At 33.3% G+C, this 27,591-nt stretch overlaps 1 protein-coding gene and 1 long non-coding RNA gene across 24 annotated transcripts in view; both read left to right on the top strand.

Moving 5' to 3' along the window:
* The window catches only part of lca5 (lebercilin LCA5), a 52,834-nt gene extending 28,396 nt beyond the window's left edge, over positions 1-24,438 (top strand). For 3 of the 23 annotated variants that reach the window (XM_073939207.1, XM_073939203.1, XM_073939204.1), the window contains 7 exons: positions 7,984-8,334; positions 12,966-13,507; positions 15,719-15,856; positions 15,979-16,075; positions 16,351-16,484; positions 19,643-19,871; positions 22,839-24,438. In XM_073939207.1, the coding sequence (XP_073795308.1) occupies positions 7,995-8,334; positions 12,966-13,507; positions 15,719-15,856; positions 15,979-16,075; positions 16,351-16,484; positions 19,643-19,871; positions 22,839-23,623 (2,265 nt within the window). In that variant the 5' untranslated portion in view covers positions 7,984-7,994 and the 3' untranslated portion in view covers positions 23,624-24,438. Of the gene's footprint in view, positions 1-3,506; positions 3,854-6,082; positions 6,172-7,983; positions 8,335-12,965; positions 13,508-15,718; positions 15,857-15,978; positions 16,076-16,350; positions 16,485-19,639; positions 19,872-22,838 lie in introns of those variants that run through there. The other 20 variants (XM_073939208.1, XM_073939206.1, XM_073939202.1 and 17 more) reach the window with 18 other exon arrangements.
* On the top strand, positions 686-2,407 carry si:dkeyp-79f12.7. The gene is made up of 2 exons (NR_170130.2): positions 686-891; positions 2,006-2,407. It is a non-coding gene; the product is annotated as a si:dkeyp-79f12.7 (long non-coding RNA).
* Positions 24,439-27,591: the final 3,153 nt, after the last annotated feature.

The following is a 27,591-nucleotide window of genomic DNA, read 5'->3' as shown; positions in this document are numbered from 1 at the left end:
GATCCAAGTTTTCATGTCCCAAAATCCCAGAATGCACTGCGCTGTATAATGGCACATTCTCATTAAGATCTATTGCATAACATATAAGCAATTCCATGCAAAAGTTAACCTTGCCATGAAAAAAGTTTTCAACAAAATAGAGAAACCGTTTCGACATTTTTGTTAGCATTGTTAGCATTGTGTTAGCAAGTATTTCACAGTAGCCTAATTTAAAAATACTCAAAAATTTCACTGCTAATGTTTTCAAACAATTTTACCAAATTTCACATCAGCCACATCCATAACGGAAAAGTGTCACTTCCATAACGATGCTTCTTCCTCATAAATGTCAAATAAAATAAAATCATGCATTGTAGTTCTATAGAGAGCCAGCTCTTATTCTTTTGGGTTGTGCAGTTTAATTCACAGAATTCCTACAAGTATATTGTAAATTTGCAGACTTTTTTATTTTATTTTCCTCATTTAAAGTATGAAAAATGTTTACAGTTTAAAATTTTTCTGATCCTATAACTCTGTGGTTAGTTGTTTAGGAAAATATAAGCAGATGTTTCAATATATTGTTAGCAAATAGTTTCTATGTGAATTGATGTCTTGGGTTTATATTGCAAATGTCACATGCATAACGCTGGGATTGCTCCTATGCAGAATGGGCTATATGCACGCATTACTTCCGCGTTTTGTCTAAGGCCGCGGTCCAGCTTCCGGTCTGGGTGATTTTAAGCGGAGGTAAACAGTATTATGGCAGAGTCGTCAATATTTACTCGCTGTTTGCGAGTAAATTATGGTCAACGATGTGCAAATGATTGTCCGGATGTACTCTACAACACCGCAGAGCAAAGCTTGAGAAAGGTTTCAAGTTTTATGCATCTTCCTACCTGTGCAATTATGAAGGTAAGTTCAGCTAGCCTGAAGGCTAACTTTAGCGTTAATACTCTTACGATCCGTCCATCGGAAGCTTTATCACGTAAGTAAAAATAATCATATGTGTACGTAATTCTGTCTCATAGTGTCAGGTAAAAACAGGGCAGGAATAAGGTCTCAGTGAGAGCTCATTACTACCGATAGATCTATGAAGAAATCGGAGTCTCCTCACTAGCTGAGAGTAGGACAGCATACATGTGAAATTCTGTCCCATTCATACTTTTACTGTTCTAAAGTGACCACCACTGTTCAGTTCGGATAGTTACAGAAACACAGATGCTGTCTTAGCTTGTAAGCATGATTAATGAGCAAGATATATTAGGAATGAAATAATACAATGCCGTTCCATCCACAACAGACAAATAGCGCTGTGATTTATTGAACTGATTTATTGCTGAAACAGTGGAGATGACAGATGCAGTGTAACAGTGTAGATAGCATGCTTTCTATTTAGCCTATAACATTGTAATTAAATGGGAGGGTGACCCAAAACAATAAGGTGTCATTAGTTAATTTCACATCAACAATTTGTCTATTGCAATATTTATTAGTTTTTTATGTTAATGAACAAATGCTGATTCATTGTGCTTGTTAACTCACAATGTAATAGCTAATGTTAACAAGCATGACTTTGGATTTTTATTCATTAGTAAATTAGTTTAACAATGCTAACTATTAAATATTAAATAGTTATTTTAATAGTGAGCAAATACATTAACTAATGAAACCTTATTTTAAAGTGTGACTAAAGGGAGCTACTTTTAAATAATTTAAATTAATGATTTACTGTGTAGTTTAATCTGATGATATTGCTGCAGATGCCTTTCAAAAGAAGATATTTTGAAGAAAGCTGAAAACCTGTAACCATTGACTTCCATAGTAGGAAAAAGAACTACTATGAATATCAGTTGTTGCAAGTTTCCAGCTTTCTTCAAAGTATTTTTGTTTGTGTTAAACATCAGAAACAAACTCATACAGGTTTGGAACAAGTGAAGGATGAGGAAATAGAATTTTCAGTTTTGAGTGAAGTGCCTTTAATGACTCTCTTTAAAAACCTATTAATATTCTTGTTTCTGTTTTCTAGGTAACATTATGAGATTCAGAGCTAGAAAATTTTATGTGTTACTTAATCCTGGAGCGGACATCCGTCAGAAGATCCATGCCATCGTCTGCTAGTTAATAGCTCCTGCTCTTGTGTGGCTGAGAGTGGGATATGCAAACATTTGGTTGCTTTGCTTTTCGAGACAGCCCATTACTCTGAAATGTGTAATGTGTGTTGTCACGTGAACAATTGTTTGGAATGGATCAATTATGTGTTAAGTTCCATGAAACAGAGGGGTGATTTATTTATTTATTTATTTAATACGTATAAGCCCAAATACCTCTCTAAGCACAAGTTACAGAAGAAGCACCTGATTCAAGAAAACAACTGATTCAATGTTATTGTTTCTGTTCATCTGAATAAAATATTTTTTTCAAAATGTTACATTTTTTTGACAATTTTTATTTCAAATTATATACAGTGAATTATATTTTATATGTACAGTGAATAAAATAAAGGTCTTTATTCTGAATTAAATATTGCACTTAGAAAGTAGCTTAAGAAATGTTTATGTATATTAATGTTCAGTTTTTTTAACTTCAAAGGCAATGAAAACTATTATTTGCCATAAAAGCTCCTTTCTTTAAATGTCTGCATCCGGTTGGCACTCGAGCCTCGATCAGTTTGCTAGACTTAAATTGTCAGCTACACTCTTGTTTTTTTCTGTTTCTGTAAAATTCTCACGTTTAATATCAACAACCCACCTCTTCTGCACGACTTTGTCTTTTGGAAACATGTGGAAACTAAGGTAAGAGTTCAATTTTTGACGCTGTGCATTGCTGAACACAGCAGTGGTATCTACAAGTACTGTTCTCACGTCTTTGAAATGACACTTTTAAACGTTTAGATGTCATATTTATGTAGCTGACATAGACATATATAAGTGGGCTATAATGGCATAAAACATTAAGACAACTGTCCAAAACATTACTCGTTTTTATCAGCAGCGCTCCTGTTGTAGCACTGTACTGTACGATCGGCGGAAGTAGGCTCGGGGTCTTAAATTTTACCGGAAATGCGTCACGCGCCGCCGTGCATAGAGCCCATTATTGTTATGTAGGATGCGACAATGTTATTGACGTAACACTGGCTGGATAAGTGGTCATTTTAAAAAAACAACACCAGAAGCTAAATTGTCTGATATTTGTGGATTTTTCTTTGTGTGCCCAAGGTTCATATTTTGCCAAACACAGTCGACTCTGCCAGGAGTCGACCAAGCGACCTTCTTGCTGTCAAACGACAGTGCTAACCACTGAGCCATCGTGTCGCTTTATTTTAATTTTAATTGTTATTTTATTCTGACATTTATTTGATCGTTTGTATTTAAAAGAATAATACTATTAAACTATTAAAATATAGATATTCCGCCCGTGTTGTCTGTCAAATATTAGGCCTAATATGCCTATATATTATTCGCGCTCAACAAGTGGTGACGGACAGGCGCGCGCACGTTGCCATGGCGAAGCGTCACTATGACACCGGTAGCAGAAGGCGAGGCGTGGATTCAGAGATTTCACCAACTCCTTCAGAAAGCACATATTTCTTTTCAAGACTCCCTCTCCGCCATAATCGACCTCAGATGATGCTTTATTAAAGGACAGGCGAAAAACAACCGCGTTCGCCCTCTATTTACAGTATCGCATAGCGTTTTTGCTAATCGTTTGGCGTCGTCTATTTGAGTGTTGTGTGTTGTCCTAGATCACCATATAATCCCAGCTAGCTCGCCATGTAGCTGGCTAGCGAGTTTGTGAGCCGTTAATCGAGCCATGTTATGAAGAAACTGAATAATAACGTTACATGGTTATGGATACTTAGTCGGATGATAAACTGGTAAGTAGCCTGCTAAAATTATTTCACACGCGTTTTTCAAATGTAACGTTACGTTCAGCCTTTGCTATTTTTATCTTTGGGTAACACTGCATACTAACAAAGGTGGTAAATAAGAAACACAATCAGTTTCTTCCATGACACAAAGACATGTATCCTGTAGCCTGGCATTGTTTTGTTTTAAATGAAGACGTGCTTTCTTGTTTATGGACACCTGTGGTTGGACTAAGTTGAGTTTTACAATCATAAAGCTCTTTATTAAGGTAAAGATGGTTTTATATTCGCACATTCGTTCAGTGACAGCTTCATACATTGTTTACATTTGTACTTTGAATATTCGGACTGAAATCACTTGTAAGTATGACTTTAAAACAACATTGGCACTATTAAATTGACTGTGAACAATGTTGTACTTTGATGGTTGTTGGCTGCTAATATGATTTCACTATTAATAATTTGCAATGAATACTTTAAATATACTGAATACTGAATATACTTTATATACACTGAATAGTGAAATTATATTATTAAGGAGAAAGTCTGAATGTGCGAATATAAAACCAACTTTACCTCAATAAGCTGTGTTGTGTTACGGTCCTCTTTTAAGTATAAGAGTTTTGTTTAAAAGGTGTAACAAGACTAAAATTGGGTAAATAATAGTGATTTAGAACTAAAAATATAAAAATGCGCCTGGAGAACACACTTCAAACCTCATCCCCAGAGTGAAGAGTCAGCACAAGTTTTAGTAAAATAAACATGAATTTATTTAATAAAAGTATTGGAACTTTAACAGAAACTAGATGTCAAACTGAGTGAGTATAGCCTAAAACAACAAACAGAAAGCAACTAACCAAGTTTAGAAAACTAGCTTACCTAATGCAAAAGTCAAAGATGAAAATCAACAACAGAAACTTCCCTGAGCTTCCTCTCTCAACCATAAACAAGTGAAAAGATATACAAAATAAAACAACTTTAGATAGTTTGTGATGTTTAGCAACAGTAGTTGATATAAATTTATCACAGTTTAATATATATTTCTGAATTATAACCGGCATATATTAATATCATAAATTTAGATTCATATTTACTCCAGTTAATCAGTTTTATTAGAATATTAATCAAACGGGCTGATGTTTGTGGTTGTTATGGTTACTGAGATTATTCAGACTGACCTGTCAAGTGCAGATGGTTCAGTGTTTTATGACAGGTTCATACATATGTCCAAAACAATGTGCAATGAGCTCCAGGTTGGCAATTTGAAAAGGTTTTGGGATTTGACTTGATGACTAAATTTCATCTATGTACAAATAAATAAATAAATAATGCATGCTTGTTTGCTTGTATCAGTTTTGTAGTTATTTATAGATAATATATTTTTTTAAGTCCACAAATAAGTCTTTGACAACTAAAATAGTTTTATCTTTATTAAAAATGTTTTCAGAACACGCTGGTTATTAATTAAACTTGGGTCAAAGATAAGAAATACAATTCTCATGTTTGTTTCAAATTACAATCACATAAATCATTTTATATGCATAAAAAACAGCCTCTAAAACATGAATGTGTACTTTAATGTTTCAAATAACTTTTTTGTACCAATAAAATGTCAAAATATGGGTGAAATATTGTTCCATTGTCATCAGGTACAGCATATCCTAATGTAAAAATGAAACCTTGCTTATTATAACCTGCACTTCTAATTTAAAAGGGATACTGAATTAATTATATTTTATATTATTAAAACTTATTTTATTTTTGTATAACGAAGTGGCTAAAAAGAAAGTACCAAAATATTAAGATTTTAAATATTATATTATTATTTTGGGGCTGCTCTGTGATTTTCTTTCTTCTAAAGATATACTTGAGAAGGTCAATATTTTAGATATTACACTGGGTGCACAGATGTCAAAGCCAGTTCTGGAGGGCCGCAGCTCTGCACAGTTTAGTTCCAACCCTAATTAAACACACCTGATCATACTAATTGAGTGCTTTAGGCTTGTTTGATACCAGCAGATAGGTGTGTTGAAGCAGGGCTGAAACTAAACTCTGCAGGGCTCCGGCCCTCTTGGAATGGACTTTGACACCCCTGTTCTTAAGGCATATTTACACAGCAAACACCGAAACCTAACCTGAAGTGGATAACATTTTTTTAAAAGTATGTGTATGTTATTTATTTATATGTTCATTATATTAATGACTATTATCTATTATATGATCTATTTTTCATTAAAGATCAGTGGACTTTATACTGAATTCTGAGCAGGCACAGACCCACTTTAAGACCGCCTTAAATCGGCTGTGTGAAGAAGACTTAAGTTATGGTAAAAATGTATAATTCCTGTTGCTCAGGAATAAGACAGCATACATTCTAATGTATAGAAAAAAAGAATCAATATTACATTTTTCATTCTGTTATCATTCTGTATTTCAAACATTTTAATCTGTAATTGCAAGTAGCCAAAAGGTTCTGATATTTATTTGGTAAAAGCATTCTTTCAAATGTCATTTTAAATATCTTAATTTTTTTAAATGATAAGATTTACTGACACCTCTTCAAGTGTGCCATATAAATATTTCAGTGAAAAGGATGGGAGGTGAAAGGTGAGGATATAATTGAATGCATTTTGCATGTAATTTAAGAGTGAAAAATATTATTGGCTGCAGACTCAATCTCCATGGTGACCGAGACTTGAGAGCATATCTGGATTCTGCAGGTTCAGGGACTGAAAGAGGAGCACTTGTCATTGTCCTCACAAAAGGGTCATAAATCAAGCTTATTTTATGATGATACAATGGAACTGGTGTAGGTCTTATATTTAGCTCTGTTGGCTCTTTGTTCTTGGTGACACTTAATGATTTCTTATTTGTACTCCATTAATGATCTTCGACAGCTATTACACTTCACACACATATTTCCAGATTTGGAAAGAAGGGCTCTTGGAAGAACAAAGTTTAAAAAACGAGGCTGTTTGATTTAAATCAATGCCATGTATTAATCATTATTTTCACAGTTACTATTAAATAAGTTTAAACATTATGTCCAATTTAACTACTAAATACGTTATATATCATACATGTATACCAAACAAATACAGGATTGTTTTAACCAGAGCACATGCATACTTAACATATAATGCTGCACATTTATAACTTTAGAGTTGTAGTTTTATTTATGTTCATTATAAAGAATACATTTTGAAGCTTATAATATTATATTCCCATTTTCCTGTTTGTGGTGACTTGATTATTTCATGTGTTTGAATAAATCTAAAATCCGTCCAACTTTGTAAATTATATTTTTACACTATTTAAGATTATAATTTAAATTTAAAGATTATCTAACAATAAATAACTATTGAGTTTAATAATTTGTTCTTTGTAGCCTTAAATATTGTAGTAATACGTATAACATAACTACAGTATAATATTAAGTAATAATATTGTAAGTAATAGGGGTATATATATAGTTTACAGAATTATCTAAGATTTTTTATTCTGAGAAAATGGCAAATATAACTTAATTTTAATAAAGAAAAGAAAAAAAACAATTTAACTTGCATAACATGCATTTTATTTCATAACCCCGAATTTCTGTATAATTGATTCATTGGATTTACTACATTTTTTAAGGTAAATGGTTAAAAACAATGTATATGGGCTGAATTTAAACAAACAAAATCAATTGAACATTACTAAACCTAATTTATTTGTTTAAATTCAGCCCATATCAATTGAATGCAACCTCTTATCTTTAAAAAAAAATTTAGTAAATCCAGTGAATATTTTTTTTTCAGTGTATTGAAAACATACCAAACCATGACTTCGAAACCAAACTATGTAATAAACTGTCAGTTTTTTGCGTTGTTAGTTGAGACTACTAGTTGAGAATTAATAACCTACTGTAATAAATGAGCAACAAATATAACAGTGGCTTGAATAAATCATGATAAACCTTTCAGACAGCTTGAGTGTTGAGTGTCTGCTTTAATGCTATTCTCACACAAACACAGAACCTAATCTGCAAACATACTGAGATCTTGCATTTTCTGATTTGGGTTTCTGGATTGTATATGTGTGCTGCTTATAAATTGTGAGTGTGTACACACTCATTCTGCTCAATGTGAACTGTTTAGCAGGGCAAGACATGGACTTGCATGAAGATAATCAGGAATCGGAGCACAGCCGATTGTCTCACCATAATGAAAGGAAGATCTTAGAATCCCTTCGATCTGGAAAGCAAGAGAACAATGGAAAAGACATGGGGAACTCCGCTGGGGATCATGCACAGAGCAGAACTCGAGAGACAGCTGGAGATCCAGGCCGCAATGGGTTTTCAGATGGAGAGCGCAGCAGTGGCTCGTTCTACTCTGATGATTATGAAAACGCCTCCCATTCAGATCGGTCACTCTCACCGTCAGCTTCTCCATCGCCACCCAGAAGAGGGAGATCTAGGAGAGTTTCCAGCAGCCCTTTACATAAGACAGGTATACTTATACTTGCACATACAGTTGAAGTCAAAATTATTAGCCACCCTTTGAATTCTTTTCTTTTTTTAATATCTGCCAAAGGATGTTTAACAGAGCAAGGAAATTTTCACTGTATGTCTGATTATTTTTTTTCTTCTGGAGAAAGTCTTTCTGGAGAAACTGCTTAAAAAGCAGTTTTTAATTTTTTAAAAAACATTTTAAGGTCAAATTTTTTCACCCCTTTAAGCTATATATAGTTTTTATAGTCTACAGAACAAACTACTGTTATACAATAACTTAGCTAAATACAATAAAATACAACTGTTATACAATAAATTAGCTAACCTAGTTAAGCCTTTAAATGTCACTTTAAGCTGTATAGAAGTGTCTTGAAAAATATATAGTCAAATATTATTTACTGTCATCATGGCAAAGATAAAATAAATCATTTATTAGAAATGAGTTATTAAAAATATAATATTTAGAAATGTGTTAAAAAAAAACTTCCCTTCGTTAAACAGCAATTGGGGAAAAAAATAAACAGGGAGCCGAAATCACATTTAGAAAATTGCATGGAGAAAAAAAATGGGATTTACACCTAGAAAAAAAAAAACAATTAATAAAATGTTCATTAAATGATTTGATGTATCTGTTACTAATTAAGTGGGAACATTATTGGACAATCTGGTTTTTATCATTATCTGTCAAAACCAAGGTTGCATTAGTATTATATATTATTATAATATTATTATTATTTAAATGTCACATAATCCTGTAGATTTTTTTAATATGATCATTTATTGCTCAAGATACAATTCTTGTTATTATAAGTGTTAAAAAATTTGTGTATTTATACTATTTTGATAGAACCATTCAAAACTCAAAAAAGTATTTCTATGATTTGAACTTTTTGGTGATTTTTATTATTTGCAAATAAAGTAAATGAATACCAAATTCAGAGCTTTAACTTGAAAACAGGACAATAGCAAGTAAATTACATCATATAAATTTATATGGATATTAAGTAATAAATGTAAGATGATATTAAATATACCAAATCAAAACACATACAAAAAAGGAAGGAGGGGGGAGTTGCCAATATTATAGCCATAATAATATTTTTTTTTGTCTTGTTACATATTTGCTTTGGAAATAAAATTAGCAGAAAAAAACATATTCTTAATTGTCTTATACATATTGGCTTAAAGGCTTATAAAATCCAAAAAGTAACAGTAATTATGTTACTAAAGATTTATATGTAGAGTAAATTCAGTTCTTTTAAATGTTATTTTAGCAAAGTATTTTGTTTCTCATATGTATTACAGAGTAAAATGTTTTTAACACAGAAGATAATAATAAAAGCTTTTATTATTGAATGCCATCCACCAACAACACAACACAACAACCAACAATTAATAAGCAGGAAAATCAGAACTATGCAAGCATTTCTAAAGGATCATGTGACAATGAAGCTGGAGAAATGACTAATACAAATTCAACATTTTCAATCAAAGGAATAAATTACATATTAAAATCTAAAAAGGTTAGTACTTTAATCATTGTAGACTTTTTAAAAAATAATCTAAATTATTCCAAAGTTTTAAGCTCTAATGTAAATTTTGTAAACTGCTGTTCAAAAGTCAGGTTCCACTAAAGCAAAAACGTCTTATTAAATTGTTCTGAAATCACATTAAATGACGTCTTTATTTAAGTGCTTTATGTACTACCTTTATTAGTCAGTAAACATAATGGAACACATTAATCAGCAATTCAGAAGATCAAATCATTTGCACACACCTTATGGAATAAGTCTGACGTTTCCTCTTAACCTCCAATTGCAGGTATTGTGTAATTAGCACAATGATCACAGGCATCAGCATCTGAATCTTCTGGTGATTGTTCACATCCAGATTTTGTTTGTTTGTTAGAGTGGAAGTTTTAGTGGATATTCAGGACATGAGTGATGGGTGACGATGTAATTGACTCACTCAAAAGATAATCATCCACCTAGTTCTTATAAATGGACCCTTTTAAGATGAAGCTCATAAAAACCTGTCAAGGAGACAACATTGTCATATTTCACTACAGCAACAAACAGAGAGAAGAAATTTTATTTTATTTAAACAGATTTTGAGGATCAAAACTTCACACTGATATTTTTCCAGCACATTTTCAGACTAGTTCTCTTTAAAATATAGTAAAACAAATTAACAAAAAAACAATAATCATCTAAATACTTAAACAATATAGGGAAATAATAATAAGGTATATTAATTTATTCCATAATTGAATAAATCAGATGTTGTAATGCTAAATATCCTAATTGTCCTCAAATAGGGTTACATTTATGTAAAATGTAACTTCATATGTTTTCATATCGGTTTTAAAGTGGAATATAGCCTAAATATCATCTGTGTAATATAACCAAAACTTGTTTTAGAGAATGACTGTTGTATCCTGTAGTACCAATAATGACCAGCAGATTGCATTAGAGACACTCTGCATCAAGTATCATGCAAATGGAAAACTATTACATTTTTTTACAACATTCAAGGTCAATGGCTCAGACACATTTTAAGTATGAATAGGATTTTTTTTAAAGAAAAAATGTTGATCAGATTCCAAATAATTTTTAAGAAATGTTACCGTTTTAAACATTTATAGTAAAAAAATTAAAAATGTTTTTTTGTAAGCAAATCATCAGGAAGTTTTGTTCTCTATATATTTATTTATTTATTTATTTGACATGAACTTCACAATTACACTGGACAATTAAATGCATTTGTTCAAGTTTTTTAGCTCCTGTACAGGAGGTTTGAAAAAAATGGCAAAATGGAACTATAATAAATACATATACACAACGTAAAATTACTGAAGGCAAGAGCAAAGACGACATGATCCAACAAACTAATAGTAGACTATTTGTGCAAACACTGCTGTTTTGTTTTTAACCACTTTTTAAGAACACTACTAAAAGATTTATATTACATTCTGATTTTAGGCTAAAAGGTAAATCATTCCACAGTTTGGCTCCCTTTACAGAGAAAACAGATTGACCAAAAGAGGTCTTACACTTTGGCACTAGACAGTCACCATTAGCAGTTGCCTGTGTGACTCTGTAAGAGGTTTGATTCCGACTGATTAGATCTGAAAACAGTATTGGAACATGATTATTTAAACATTTAAAAACCAATTTAAGATAATTAAATTTCATAAAACTTTAAAAACTTAAAAGGTCTTGTTTACATAAAACCTTACAATAATGCCATCGCTTATGCTTTAAGTCCATTATTTTAACTGTTTGTTCATATATTGAGTCAATAGACTTAGTTTAGTTAAAGAGGCTTGTGACCATGATGTAATGCAATACATCAACGGAGAGAATATCATTGTGTGCATGTATCATTTTGCAGTTTGATATGTTAAAAACCTTCTAATAAAATGAAGACAGTTTAGACTTGGCTTAACTTTCTTATATTTTTAACATGACTATCAAATTTTAAATTAATGTCTAGAGTTATGCCAAGATACTTAAATTCATTCACTTCTTTAATAACTTTATTTTTAATTAGCACCTCAAATGTATCCTGTACAGGCCAATTTCTTGTAGAGAAGCACATAGAAACTGTTTTCTTGATATTCAACGTTAAATGAAACAGCTTAAGCCATCTTGAAATATGTTGTAAAGCCTGGGTCAGTTGCTCACTTGCCCGGCAGGGTGTTTTAGCTGACATATAGATGACTGTGTCATCTGCAAATAACTGGCAGTTAACCCCTGGGCAGCAATCAGAAAGATCATTTATGTACGTTGTAAACAACAATGGGCCAAGAAAATACCCTTGAGGTACTCCTATATTGTTAGAACGCAGAAATGACTTTACCCCATTAACCCTCACACATTGCTGTGTCCCACCCAAATAAGACCCAAACCACTGTAAGGCATCTGCTGACATTTTTAACTTTATTTATTTATTTATTTATTTATTTATTTAGTAAGATACTGTGATTAACCATGTCAAAGGCTTTCTTTAAACATAATTTTCCAAATTATGTTTAATAGAGTAAGGACTTTTTCACAGTATTTCCTACAATATTTTTTCTTCTGGAGAAAATCTTATTTATTTTGTTTTGGCTAGAATAAAAGCATTTTTTAAAACCATTTTAAGGTTGAAATTTTTAGCCCCTTTAAGCAATATTTTTCTTGATTATCTACAGAACAAACCACTGTTATACAATGAATTTCCTAATTCCCCTAACTTCCCTAATTAACCTAGTTAGGCCTTTAAATGGCACGTTAAGCTGAATACTAGTATCTTGAAAAATATCTAGTAAAATAATATGTACTGTAATCATGGCAAAGATAAAAGAAATCGGTTATTAGAAATTTAAACTATTATGTTTAGAAATGTGTTGAAATTGGGGAAAAATATACAGGGGGCTAATAATTCAGGAGGGCTGATAATTCTGACTTAAACTGTATATATGTATGTGTATGTTTATGTATGCATGTATGTATGTATGCATGCATGCATGAATGTATGTGTGTGTGTGTGTGTGTGTCTGTGTGTATATATATCTAAACTTACAAGTTTATCTATCTTGAAATTCTTTATTCAACAGTGTTTACCTATATTTGTTGTTTCTTACAGGTGTGCACAAAGGTGCATCTCGCCGTATCCTGTCCCACTCCCATCATCCTCAGCAACGAGCAGGAGCAATCCGATCCCAAAGTTTGAGCAAAGACGCTCCATCCAAAGAAGTGGACCAGGTCACTAAACGCATGCTGTCAGCACGTCTACTAAAGATCAACGAGTTGAAGAACGCGTTGTCTGAGCTGAGGCTGCATGCGGACGAGCTGCAGCGAGAGAACCGTTTACTGCGACAGCTGCAGCTCCGGCAAGAGAAAGCTTTGCACCGTTACAATGACACGGACAGCGAGATCTCACAGCTGCTGGCTCGTCACAACAATGAAACTCACGTGCTGCGCGAGAGATTGAGACGCAGTCAAGAGAACCAACGCACAGCTGAGCGCAGCCTCAGGGAAAGAGACGCTCAGCTCCAGCGCTGCCGCAGTCAAATGCAGAAGCTGCAACAACTCGCAGATGACCAGAATCTTGGAGAGAGAGAGGAACTCTCGCGAAAACTAATTGGCACTCAAAGCAGATTGCAAGATAGTGAACACAGAGTGAAGGTAAAAACATTTAAAAAACTAACTAACTAAGTATAGCAATGTCTTGCTTAATTTGTAAATGAATAATTCCCAGAACAAATCCAGGGAATAAAAGTTACTGTGACCGACGTCCACCAAACGATTTCAGTTTTCCTGGAACATGACATCATTAAACGGTGATACTAAATGGTCTTTAATTATTTTGTGCCATTTAATGTTATAGGTCAGTCATGGTTAATAAAAACAAGCTACAAACATAAATCCTATGAACAATCACTAATCAGTTCACTTCACTGTTATGTGCCAAGTGAAAAAAATAATAATTAATGATTCAGTCTAATATTCAAGAAGAGCCCACGGTTACCTCTTTTGTCATGGTTTCTGTCTGACTTGAGATCGCTGTGCTTCTGTCTCCCACTATCCTGATCCAATTACGCTGTTCCTTCTTCTCGAGATCTCTTTTGATCAGGCCCGTTATCCGTTTTACCTGTGGTTTTAAAAAATTAAAATATACATCTCCTTGCCATTTTGAAAATACAAATATTATTTAGTAAGGCCATTAATTATGTTTCGCTGCTCATTGTGCACAAAACAATCACTAAACATTGAGAGTAATTGTACACATAAGAAAGCCTGAAAATATTATTCAGGGCCAATAAACTTGACTTTTGCTTTAACTTGTACATAATGACCACCGTCATGTGTGTGCGCACGCACACACAATCCACTGCTTTTGCTTGCACTTATTCACACTCTCACAAACACACACACACACACACACACACACACACACACACACACACGTGTGTAGGTATTCACTACGCACAAGTTAATGCCAGTTCCATTCAAATAAATACTGAAATGAATACTGAGCACAAAACATGAACATGGACATTTTTCCGCTAAAGGATCCAGCAAGTTCCAGCTCAAATTAAGCATTGGTCCCGGGGATAAGTAAGCAAGGGTTGAAAATTACAAACTGATCAGTAATGTTTGAACTTAATCTGTTCAATTAGAAGGGTCTATGTAAGTATGCTTTTCTTTATATGTTTCTTAAGCATTTAGTGGATCAGTTTACCATGCAAGTTATCTGGGGATTAATAATAAAAAAAAAAACATCATCTAGATCATTACAAAATTTTCTAGTGATTTTGAACCATTCACACTGATTAAGATGTGAAATGCAAGAAAGAATGTAATTAGCACAGAGTTTTAGACGAAAGCACATACAATTTTTGTCAAAATTCATGTCTTAGTGTGTGTTCTTGTAAAATACAATTAGTTATGTAAACAAAGTAATGAAAAACTGTACAAAAGCACGCACATCCTGCGTGCTCATCCAAAATAACGCAAAAAGTGCAAATTAAATATTAATCAAAGGAGGCTATACCAAAGCTCCAAAAACAAAAATTTATTAAATTAAAAACATAGTTTTTAATTTAAAACACAAAGCATGTAACATTTTAAGCCACATGGCTCTTCATTAGACAGACACTGTCTGATAAAGAGCCGTGTGGCTCGAAACGTTACACACTTTGTGTACATTAGGCATTCACATTAGAAAGTCTAGTTTATTTTTCCACAAGCCAAACTCGAAAAATATGGTGATGCCAAACACGAATCTTATAACTATAAATCATTATATTAGATTATATCTAATATACTGAATCATAATCTATAATCTGTGCTATTTCTAAAATGTCATTGGAGTGAATTTATTCCTTTGAAGTAATTATCATAATAATAATACTAGTAATAAAAATAATAATACATTTTAAATAATAATAATTATAACAATAAGATTTCTTATTATATTTGATTAAATAATTCTCATAAATAAAACAGTTAAAATTTATGCTTTTAAAAATCTAAATTAGAGATCTTTTTTTATTTAGCTTTATGAATGTAAATTATTTGTAGGAAAGCACATTTGTGGGAAAGCACAGTAGGAAACGAATAAAAATTTCTCTTACAAATGATTGTAATAGCCAAGATTAAATGTTGCCCTGACTTTCAAAATGTGGTTTCACACTGAAACACACCAGCCACCAGTAAAGGACTCTGATTAGAGTCATATTCTTGATATATAAATGATGTCCAACAAAGTTTAACATTTTACCATTTTAAGAAGTTCAGAAACTGAAATTCGGTTGACCCATTTAAAACACATACACGAAATATATTTAAGAGCTGTGATTGACTGCAGTTACTGATTATGTTGTTTAACATCAGGAATTGGAGAAGAACATGGAGCTGAGTAGCGGGAGCTTTCAGAGGCAGCTTGCTAATGAGAGGAGGAAAACTCACGATGCACAACAGGAAGTTAAAGCACTGCAGGAGGAGGTCGAGAGACTTTGCACTAAACTAAAGGTGCCGAATACTGTACCCAGAACAGCCACACATACAGTAACATGTGATTATGCAGTATTAGACTTCCATTCATTTATTCACAAACTCATCAAACCTGACCATTTTTTAATGTCTTGCATCAGGAGAAAGAAAGGGAGCTGGATGCCCGAAACATTTACGCTAACAGGATGCACAAAGCTTCTTCCAGGAAAGAAGCAGAGAATGGCAGTAAACGGAAAGGTAGATTTGTTAAAGTCCCATTGCACAGCTGTACCTTCATCTAAGGGCTTTCTTACATGTAAACAGTAAGTCCATAATTACTGCATGCAAACAGGGAGTGACTCCATAACAAACATCTTCCTATTGTAATTATATTCTCTAGCTTTAATTAAAGTGCTCTTTTGGATTAGTTAAATGGCTTTGAGATTTGATTAAGAGTGTTTGTTAGGGCTCTGAAGAAAACAGTATTGTTTTGTGAATGTGTTTGTGTGTAATGTATGTATTTTGTGTTAAAGGCTTTAATATAACCAGCACTAAAGCAGTACAGACAGAGGACAGAACATCCTCATTGGATTTCCCATCGCCACCTCCAGCTCTTACCAATAATCTTCCACCTGATGACCAGACTGATGATTACCTTTCTCTGAAGGCATGTACTTGCAAAATGACTTATAAATCACATTCTTTTTCTTACTTTTTTTTTTTTTTTTACCATTTAATTATTTACTGTCATAAATGGTGTATGTAATTGAATGGAAAGTTTAGCCAGAAATGGCAATTAGTTGTTAATTTACTGAAACTTAGGCCGTCCAAGATGTAGGTGACGTTTTTTTCCCCAAAACATAAATGTATTTTTTTTTTTCTTGAAAGTTAATAAACATATAGAGGGCAAACTAAATGAATTTGTTAGGGTGAGTAAATTAACCAAGTTTTCATTTTGGAGTGAACATGCCTTTAATTGTATCTATTGTAGCTTCAAAAGATTAAGTCATTAAATATGCCAGTGCTGTTAAAATCTTGTGAGCTGCCTTGTTGTCTGTCGCCTTCATATGTAGCTTTAATTGTCAAAAGTGACTGATTTTAATATTGTAATGATTATATTGTAAGGATTATAGTAAATGATTTTATATATATATATATATATATATATATATATATATATATATATATATATATATATATATATATTAGTGCTGTCAATCGATTAAAAAAATTACTAATTAATCGCATTTTTTATTAATTAATCACGATTAACCACATTTAATAGACTGAAACTTGTAATTTTGGCTATTCAAATGTAAAACTAATGTAAACGCAAGACAAAAACTATTTAAATTCAAAATATAATTGTTTATTAGAATTTTTGTTTAACTTGTAACACAGATTTCTTCATGTAAACAGCATACCCACAATAAACCATCAAGTTCCTGGCATGACAGCCATATTTATTAAAGAAATTAAAACACAGGCATGTTAATGCCATTTTAATTTTAAAACAATCAATGGCAATAAAGAAAACATTGATTTCTAAGTTGGATACTAAATGGACTGCAAAAAATGCCAAACTACAGGCATTGCAAATACGGAAAATGGAAAATTATAATAATAATAATAATAATAATAATAATAAAGTATTGAATACAAACAATTGTACTCATTGTAAAGTTGTATTGTTGTGAGTTGAGAACATTAATTATAAAGTAGAAACAATTTTGCTCGCGCGCGCACACAGACCAGGGCCGTGCACAGGGGGGGTGGCCCGGTGGCTAGAGCCACTGTCCCTTTGCCCTCATTGGCTTAGGTGCTCCTCTCAGGATGCACTTGCTCCTCACTTTGCGATCGCGTTGCAGCACTAGCTTCTTTAAGGGTCTGTGCACGGGTCTGACAGACAGACACACACGCACAACAACACGTCAAACTTACTGAAACGTTGGAGGGCTCATGCAGAAAGGCATTGGAATGTCTTTGACAGCTCGCGACTTCATGTCACTTTCTAAATACATTTACATAAGACACCAATTCTTCGATTTTAATATGATTAAGATAGTACTCTTATTAAAAGTCTACCGTGTATGCAGCGATTTGATTACCTTAAAGAACCACCGAGTCATGAAATGCAGAGGTTTTTCTTTCCGTTCGTCATGCGGTATTAAATTCCATTAAAACAGAAGTCAAAAGTTAAAAATGAAACGCCTGAAATTGCATGAAACTCTGGAGAGCCTGGTGATGCGACATTAATTGTTTTATACTGAAACTTGCATTCAAAAAGGGCTTCCTTGGTCTTATCCATATTTCTTTGCATGTTTACCACATGTCGGCAACTGCATTAATTGCGTTAATTTTTTTTTTTTTACCCCTTAATTATTTCAAATTAATTGCATGCATTAACGCACTAATTTTGACAGCATTAAATCAATACTTAAAATATTTAATCTATATATTTAATCTAATTAAAATATAATTGAGTTAAATAAAATATAATTTTTATTAAAGTATGATTACTGAACAATGAATTCAATGAATACAGTAAACATTAAACCTAAATAATATTGACAAATTTGTTTCTTTGCTATTTTGTATTTTTTCTAGATTTATGTTGCTTTTCTCTAATTTTTTCAGAGCTTACTGCAAAATTCCTGTAATGATGCCTTATGCGATACCTTAAAATTCTGCCTCTTTATAAGGCTCACTTGGTTTTGGAACAGTACACAAATGTTGTGTATTGAGTTAGAAACCTCTGCACACTATAAAATGTCTCAAATTTGATTCCTCATGAAGAAAAAATGCTTTTAATCAAGTTCCTTCTTTTGATTTGTTTCTTTTATTTTTCATGAAAGACTGATTTGTTAGTGCTTAATTTACACCCTCCCGCTCTCTTTCCGTCTCTCTCCTTCTCATCATGTTTTGTTGCCTATCAATCTTTTCGGCGGCTCACATACCCATGAATTTCTTTGTTAATTAATCTCTCAGTAATTTTTTAATTATTGACTTTCAGGTTCAAAAGCCTACTGTGAATCACAGGGTAAAAAAGGTTGGCCTTGAATGTTTTTCTTTCTGTATCCCAGCATGCAGCACGCAGTAGCTCTACACTGTAGTTTATATGCTGGCTCCCGAACCAAATCCTTACATCTATAATTGATGCATGAAGTGCTAACATTTTAACCTCTGCCAGATAGTCTAAATCAACAGAGAACCACTAGTAACCTGGCTGATTAGGTTTACAGCATGAGTGTCCATGATTCTTAAAGATAATTCTCAATCAATCAGGCTTTAAGAGCAGCTTTTAGACACACATTTATTATTGAATCTCTGATAGTGATGTTTAAATAAAGAATCAAAGTCTAGTTTATCCAAAAAGGAAAATAAGTCATCATTTACTCAACCTTCATGTAATTTATGGTTCATAACGTTCTTATTTTTCTGTTTGTGAAACTCTCAAAACAGCAATATATAGCACTGAATGTATTTTACACTTCAATTCAATGGAGATCTCATAAAAAGATGACACATAACTACAAAGTAGATAATTTTCTCTGCAACTGCTGATGATCTGTATTCAGCTATTTTGTGTTAGGCTTGACATCAGTGATTCCGAATGTCATTGATTTTTGTATTTTTAACCAATGCCAAATTCATGAAGGTGACAGAATGCTGACCATTTTCATTTTTGTACAGCCTATCACTTTAAACGCATGCATAACCTTTCAGTTAGATGACCGTTTTGTTATATCATTTTGTACTGTGTTTTTACTCCAGGCTGACCCTTTGTTTGTCATTTATTTTCTTTTTTATAAAACATGTTAGCAGGATCAGCAAAGCAGAGAGCACAGGACGAGAGAATCGAAGGAATGGAAGATTCAAGAGTTTTGGAGAGAAAGGGAGAAAGAAAGACACATGGAATCTGCAAGAGAACAGGAGAAAGAAAAAGAGACACTGCATGAGAGAGAAAGACAAACAGAGCTGCTGAAAGATGTGGAGAGGCAAAGACTAGATCAAGATCTCAGCTCAAATGAGAAGAACTTTAAAGGAAACAGAGGTAGGAATGTAGAAGCCACCATAATTCACTGATAATACAGCTAAAAGCAGAAGCTCAAGTTTACAGTCATGAATAGAATTGATGTTGGTCTATATATTATAGATATTATAATATTTTATGTACATTACAATTCAAAGTTAGGGAGTTGGAAGATTTTTTTAATGATCTTGAAGGACTAATTTTACAGAGAGGGCTCAGGCTAAGTGAGGTGTAGGCTATAGTTCAATTAGGACATTTAAGTAATTTTATAAATGTGCTTTGAGACAAAACAAAGACACTGATATGTTTTAAAATCAGTTGGTGCAAGTTTCTTTAAATTTATTTAAATTAAAACAGCTCAGACTGGTATTTTAGAATGGAACTAGGCTTAACCCTTGTCTGTAAAACCAGGGGTTCATTCTTGTTATATGTTATTTCAAGTAAAAGTGATACTGAAGGTATGTACAAACTGCCGATATTTTCTTACAACAGTAACCTATTGGTTATATATAATGTACAGTTGAAGTCAGAATTATTAGCCCCCTTTGACATTTTTTATTTTTTTATATTTACCAAATTATGTTTAACAGAGCAAGGAAATTGTAACAGTCAGTCTGATAATATTTTGTCTTCTGGAGAAAGTCTTATTTGTCATTCGGCTAGAATAAAACCAGTTTTAATTTTTTCAAAAACCATTTTAAAGTCCAAATTATTAGCCCCTTTAAGCTATATATTTTTCAATAGTCTACAGAACAAACCATCATTATACAATAACTTGCCTAATTACCCTAACATGCCTTGCTAACCTAATTAATCCAGTTAACCCCTTAATTGTCACTAAGCTGTAAAGAAGTAAAATATTATTTACTGTAATTATTGCAAAAATAAGGCGACACAGTGGCGCAGTAGGTAGTGCTGTTGCCTCACAGCAAGAAAGTCGCTGGGTCGAACCTCAGCTCAGTTGGCGTTTCTGTGTGGAGTTTGCATGTTCTTCCTGCATTCGCGTGGGTACCCTCTGGGTGCTCCGGTTTCCCCCACAGTCCAAAGACATGGTACAGTTGAATTGGGTGGGCTAAATTGTCCGTAGTGTATGAGTGTGTGTGTGTGTGTGTGAGCGTGTGTGAATGTTTACCAGAGATGGGTTGCTGCTGGAAGGGCATCCGCTGTGTAAAATGTGCCGGATAAGTTGGCGGTTCATTCCCTGTGGCCACCCCATATTAATAAAGGGGACTAAACCGACAAGAAAATGAATTAATGAATAGCAAAAATTAAACAAATCAGTTATCAGAGATGAGTTATTAAAACTATTATGTTAAGAAATGTGTTGAAAAAACCTTGAGAAATTGAAAAATCTGTGTGTGTGTGTGTTATATATATATATATATCAGGGCTTGAAATGAACCTTTTTGCTTGGTGGCACCGGTGCTCCTAACTTAAAAAATGTAGGCGCATCAGCCAAAATTTAGTCGCACCCACTAATTATAAGCACCTTTACTACAAGATTTATACAAACATATTTATTTCATTTGAAATCAACACTAATCAAACAAGTAAAATATATATATATGCAAGGATGAGGTAAATATGTCTCAACGAAATCGCGTTATCACAAGAAACCACAGCGGAAGGAACCGCTAACTTATCCAGCACATGTTCTACGCAGCGTATGCCCTTTCAGCTGCAGCCCATCTCTGGGAAACATCCATACACACTCATTCACACTCATACATTACGGACAATTTAGCCTACCCAATTCACCTGTACCACATGTCTTTAGACTGTGGGGGAAACCGGAGCACCCGGAGGAAACCCACACGAACATGGGGAGAACATGCAAACTCCACTCAGAAACGCCAACTTACCCAGCTGAGGCTCCAACCAGTGACCCTCTTGCTGTGAGGCGACAGCACAACCTACTGCGCCACCGCGTCGCCCTATATATATATATATATATATATATATATATATATATATATATATATATATATATATATATATATATGTGTGTGTGTGTGTGTGTATATATAAATAAAAGAAAAAGCTAACTGTTATGTAATCTACACTCTGGAATAAATATGGGGGTGGTACTCTCCAAGTGGTTCAAAGAGAACATTTAGTAGTAACTATAAAGGCCTAAAAGCTCATTTTAATACAACACATGTTTAATATGGACTTTTTAGATACAAATGCATATTTTAAATGTACTGACCCAGCTTTAGTACTGTGTCTGAGAGTTTATTGTAATAGACATGGCCAAAATACTCGTTGCACACATTTTGCTGATTTGATGCAGCACAGAAGTTACAGACATCTTTCCAACATCAAAATGCTTTTTTTGATACAAAATGAATTTAAACAGCCTGTTAGGCCTTAAGACACAGGATTAAGTAAATTGAATAGCCTACTATCCTAAAGAAAATCCGCTCTAAATGTAAAACTAAATAACTAAATATATATTTAACAAACTGTTTACTACAAATTTTATGTAATTCTGCTCAAATGGGAATATTGAATCATTGAATATTAATCAAATGATGGCATTATGCTGCTGTGCCGTCAGCCAATCATTGCATAGCTGATCTTGATTTCGAGGATCAATAGATCTGTCCTTCACAACAATCACAAGCACATGCTGCCATTTCAGATCAGTTCATCCAGACATTTTAATCTGATTTGCAAACTTGTTTGAAGAACCAAATTAGCCAGGGATTAGTTATCAAGATTAAAGGTCTAGAGGCTGCCAAATCATTTTAGATAAACATACAAAGAACGTACCCCAGACAGAGAAGTCTTATCATTATGCAAATATTATTATTACAAATTAAAAAAGGTCTCTAATGTAATAAGTTTTAATATACAATTTAGTTCTGTCGAAATCTAAAATGCATTTCCTGTAATTATGAATGTTGAAAGCACTTAATTCTTTTGTGAAAATTATTATCTTTTTTTTTTTAAATCTGCATTGATTAGTCTTTGTTTCTTCTTCAGTAGGCCTAAACAGAGAGGAGGAAGACAGGAGGATTGGCATGTCTGTGTCTCAAAAGGAAGAAGAGATCCAAAAGCAGCGTGAACTGGAAGAGGAGCAACAAAAAGTGAGAAATCGGGAGATCCAGGACTACAATCAGGAGCGCGTGGAAGAAGAACGTCAGCGTAAAGAGCAGCTATTAGCTAAGATGCGTGAGATTGACATTCAAACTCAAGGTCAGGACTCCGACTTCTTTTCAGATGACACAGGAAGTGTTCGCTCTCCTCCGCGATTGTCTGAGCAACGGAACCACAATGGTTTTTTCAAGTTAACAGAGCCAGATGAAAACATAAACACATTTTCAAGCGGAAGAAGAGGAGGCAGTCTCCGAGCTCAGGCACCCAACGAGGATCTTGATCTTGCTTTCGGCAGCTACGCACCTTCTTTTGGTAAGTCCACCCCACGCGCAGGTTTGGGGACACGAAATGCACAAAATCACTCCCCTCGAGAACTTGATGAAGGGCTGGATCTGGGTGGCCTGGTCAAAGAGAGGAAGTCAAACCTCATGCAGCAGCTTTTTGGGGCCACTGCAACTCCACCTCCTTCAGACCCATCCAGCAAGATGGAGATCCTGAGCCCTCCTCTAACAACACAGTTTTCAGGACGCAGGAGGGACACAGACACACCAAATGAACTAAACATCAGTTCTCTCCCCAACAACAGGAGCACTCTACAAGTCTCAGAGAGCCGACCCGCGGTCAGGGCCATTACATCATTTGATGATGATATAGAGGAACTCACACTCTGAATAGTCAACACTCATTTTATAGTCAGTACAAACAGATATACGATAGTCCTCTGATATTTGATTTTCTGCTCCTGCTTTCTGCTCTGATTAAACAATGTTTAGTTTGCTGATACGACTCTTTTGTAACACCCCTGAAAAAATCATGCAAAGGGACCAAAATGAATGCTTGCCATGGCTTGGATGAAGAAAGAACCCACTGGCTGTTTCATTTTTTAACAACAATGAAATAGTTTAATTAGTTTAATCTCTCCATCGTTCACTCAGTGATTTTAGTTCTGGACCACACGTTTGCCCAAACAGACATTTGCACTATGTGCAATAAAATAAATGCACACTTTGCTGTGCATAGTAGCACCAATATAATTCACCAGCATAATGTTTTCGGTCATGCTACTAGCACATTTATAGTGAAACACCTGTACAAAGATGGAGTTTGATGGAGTTAAACGAGTGTGAAACCAGACCCTGAATCTCAGATTGTAGCAACACCCCTGGTGTAAAAGCCCACTCAGTCAAACTGTAAAGGTGCGGTTGCGTTTACCCCTGCTCGGAGAAACTTCGTAAACAAGATCCAGTCATTCTAATAGTAATTGGTGTGACTAAGTTTAGTATGAGGGCTCATGTCAGTTTACCTTTTTGACCAATTGAAACTATTAGTTTTCTTCAAATGTCGCTACACTGGACATTATTTTGCTTGCAAAATCTCGTTTTTGCTAACAGCACCATAAGATAAACGTCCTAACTTAATGCTGTAAGATTGTATGTTCACACCAAAAACAATACAGCTGAGAGATATAAGTAAATCAAAGCAAAAATGAATAAATATTAAATAATGTATCATGTCTAATTAGGAAAGTTTAATAATAATAATCTGATCTGCCCTAATGTAAACAATGCGAGTGGTTCAAATCAAGAATAATCTACATGTATTAAACATCTTGCGTATCTTCTAATTAAGGTAAAACTACCTCAGTGGATTTGAAGAAAGTTATCCAAGTTGGTTTTGAGCATCTAAGGTTTTCCAAAACTTGCATAATATATATATATATATATATATATATATATATATATATATATATATATATATATATATATATATATATATATATTCAAAGGGTAGCTCAAAGGAGTAGGTGTCTTTTTTTCAGTAGAATATTAATGAAGATTTTTTGCTGAAACTATAGTTTTTGGTGATCCATACAATTCAAGTCAAACAGAGGGGCTAATAATTCAGGGGGGTTAATAATTTTGACTTAAACTTGGTTGTGAGTCAGCTTGCTAGATAAAAAAATAAGTGTAAACTACTTTGTTTTGACATGAAACCTTGTTAAAAAGTTGTGTTCTTATGAGATAACAAGTAACAACTAACAGAAAAACAACAACTTTTTGATTGTAATATGCTAATTAGTTGTGAGTGTAAAAATTGCTACATCAGATTTTATTCGACACGTGTATTTTCATCTAACTTTTTTAGAATAATAAAAGCTTTTTGTTAAATTAAGGACATTTTGTCTGCAATTTGGCAATTCGATTATGATTTTAACGTCTTACTCATTTTTATGCAACACTTCAACACAGGGAGATGGAAACCCAGGAGCCAAAGGTTTTAATTATTTTTTTTTTCCTAAATATGTGTGTGTTATTTTGTTTAGGTTTTTTAAAAGACTCCCAGAGTATTGTTAGCCATTGACTAACATATTTTTGCATCACCCAAAATCTAGATATCAGTTAAAAATCTTCTTTAATGTTCTACTGGAGTTAAAAATAACCTTCATCTTGGCCTGATGTTAAGTAAATTAACAGCAAATTTTCATTTTTGTGTGAACTATACCTTTAGGCCAAAAAAAAAAAGATCATCAAGGTCACCATGTGTCAGTTTCTTTTTTTTTTTTTGACAGGAGAAATATTTTGTTTAATAAACATACTTTTAATTGAATGTTGGCTAAGTTATATTCATGGACCATAGATATTTAAAATGGAATATGCATGAGAGACCAGGACATTCTTTCTCCATGTTATTGCTGAGAAACTCCTGCATGTAAATGAGTTATTGTTCAAGTTGAATTCGCATTATCTTTAGTCTTTATCATTTTACAAGAACATGAGCAGAGATACGAGAGGGTGATCTTAGCTATTAGTTGTCACTCTTTCAGTAGTGCTATGACTGTAACAGAGCTTTGCCCTGTTAGAGAGACATGCTGTGGCTTTGGCTGACTCAGGTCTGGGCTTCTTCTCTTCACCAGTCCTCCCACACAGCACTTTTCACTCTCTCTATACCTTCAACTCACTTTAAGTTCAGTAAATGTTAATGTCAGTTATGTGACAAAGGAGAGACAGTCTGGTTTAAAAGATGTTGTCAGATTTATTGTACATAAATGAGCCAAATTACCTCGATACAAGGCACCTACAAAATATCTGAGCAGCTTATTGTGTTAAATTAACAAAACATCTAACCAAAAGCCAGAATAACTAATAATAGATTATGTCTGTGATGCTATAATTACAAATTTCTGGATTTTTAAAGTTTATTTTAATTATGCTTCCGCTAATAATTATGTATTGGATTGATATTTTGCTAATTAACACAGTCATCTTTATATTTGTACCTTTTTTGTCCACCATGTGATATGTTTTGTTTTATTTACTACCCAAAAGGCAATTGGACACATTATTTTGACTGTAATTGTGAGCTAATAGTGTCTTTATCATTTCTCACTTAGTTTTTGTTCTGAAAACATTCATTATTGGGTGGAAATTTCTTTAGCATTCATTTTTTCATTTAAAAACACAGATGAATTTTGATCTCTGATCACATACTTCACTCTGCAAATTGACTCAAATATAAGAATTGATGTTTTTATATCTTCCAGAGCACTGTAAATTGCTATTGTAGCACTAAAATTGTTCATCCCATAGACATTCCAGTGGCTCAATGCTAAGTTTGTGGCTTTATGTACATTTCTTTGTATTTTGTTTAGTCTGTTAAAGTTTTTTTTTTTAATTATGCGTCCGCTAACAATTATGTTTTGGATTGATATTTTGCTAATTAACACAGTCATATTTATATTTTTACCTTTTTTTGTGCACTATGTGATATGTTTTGCTTCATTTCAAACCCAAAAAGCTTGAAGTAATTGGATGCACAATTTCGACTATTATTGTAAGCTAATTCTGTCTTTATTTACCATTTCTCACTTAGTTTTTGTTTTGGCTTTATATACAGTTGAAGTCAGAATTTTTTTTTCTTCTTTCTTTTTTAAAGATTTCCCAAATTATGTTTAACAGAGCAAGGAAATGTTCACAGTATGTCTGATAATATTTTTACTCCTGGAGAAAGTCTTATTTGTTTTATTTCGGCTAAAATAAAAGCAGTTTTAAATTTGTTAATAAACATTTTAAGGTCAAAATTATTAGCCCCTTTAGGCTGTATTTTTTTGATAGTCTACAGAACAAACCATAGTTTTACATTAACTTGCCAATAACTTATCAAATAGGTATTTTTTAGTGTAATAACTAACAGTAAATTACATCTGTTTAAATTATGCTTGCGCTAACAAATACATATTGGATTGATATTTTGCTTATTAACACATTTGTATTTTATTTTTTGTGCACCATGTGATAGAGCTGGGTAATATGGCGAAAATGAAATCTCAATAATCATTTTCCATATTGAATGATAACGACATAAATATTTTGATGTAAGTTGTTGATGCTTCCAGATTTAAAAACAGTATCCCAACAATGCCTGAAGCCACAAAAATTAGAGGGCCCATTACATGGCATAACATATGTTCAACCGATAAATTTTCAGTGGCTGAAAATTCAGTGCATCTCTAATATCAGCACATTTCTAGATTCATGCACATTATTATACATTTCTGTTGTGTGATCTGCTCTTAGATCGATATAGAGTAAAAAGGCCAGAGCTTATCATTGTTATTGACTTAAATTTGATCACGTTTCGA

The sequence above is a fragment of the Danio rerio genome, chromosome 23 (genome assembly GCF_049306965.1).
Source record: "Danio rerio strain Tuebingen ecotype United States chromosome 23, GRCz12tu, whole genome shotgun sequence".
Taxonomy (NCBI): Eukaryota; Metazoa; Chordata; class Actinopteri; order Cypriniformes; family Danionidae; genus Danio; species Danio rerio.
The sequence above is the reverse complement of the archived record's forward strand: the minus strand, read 5'-3'. Positions and strand labels throughout refer to the sequence as shown.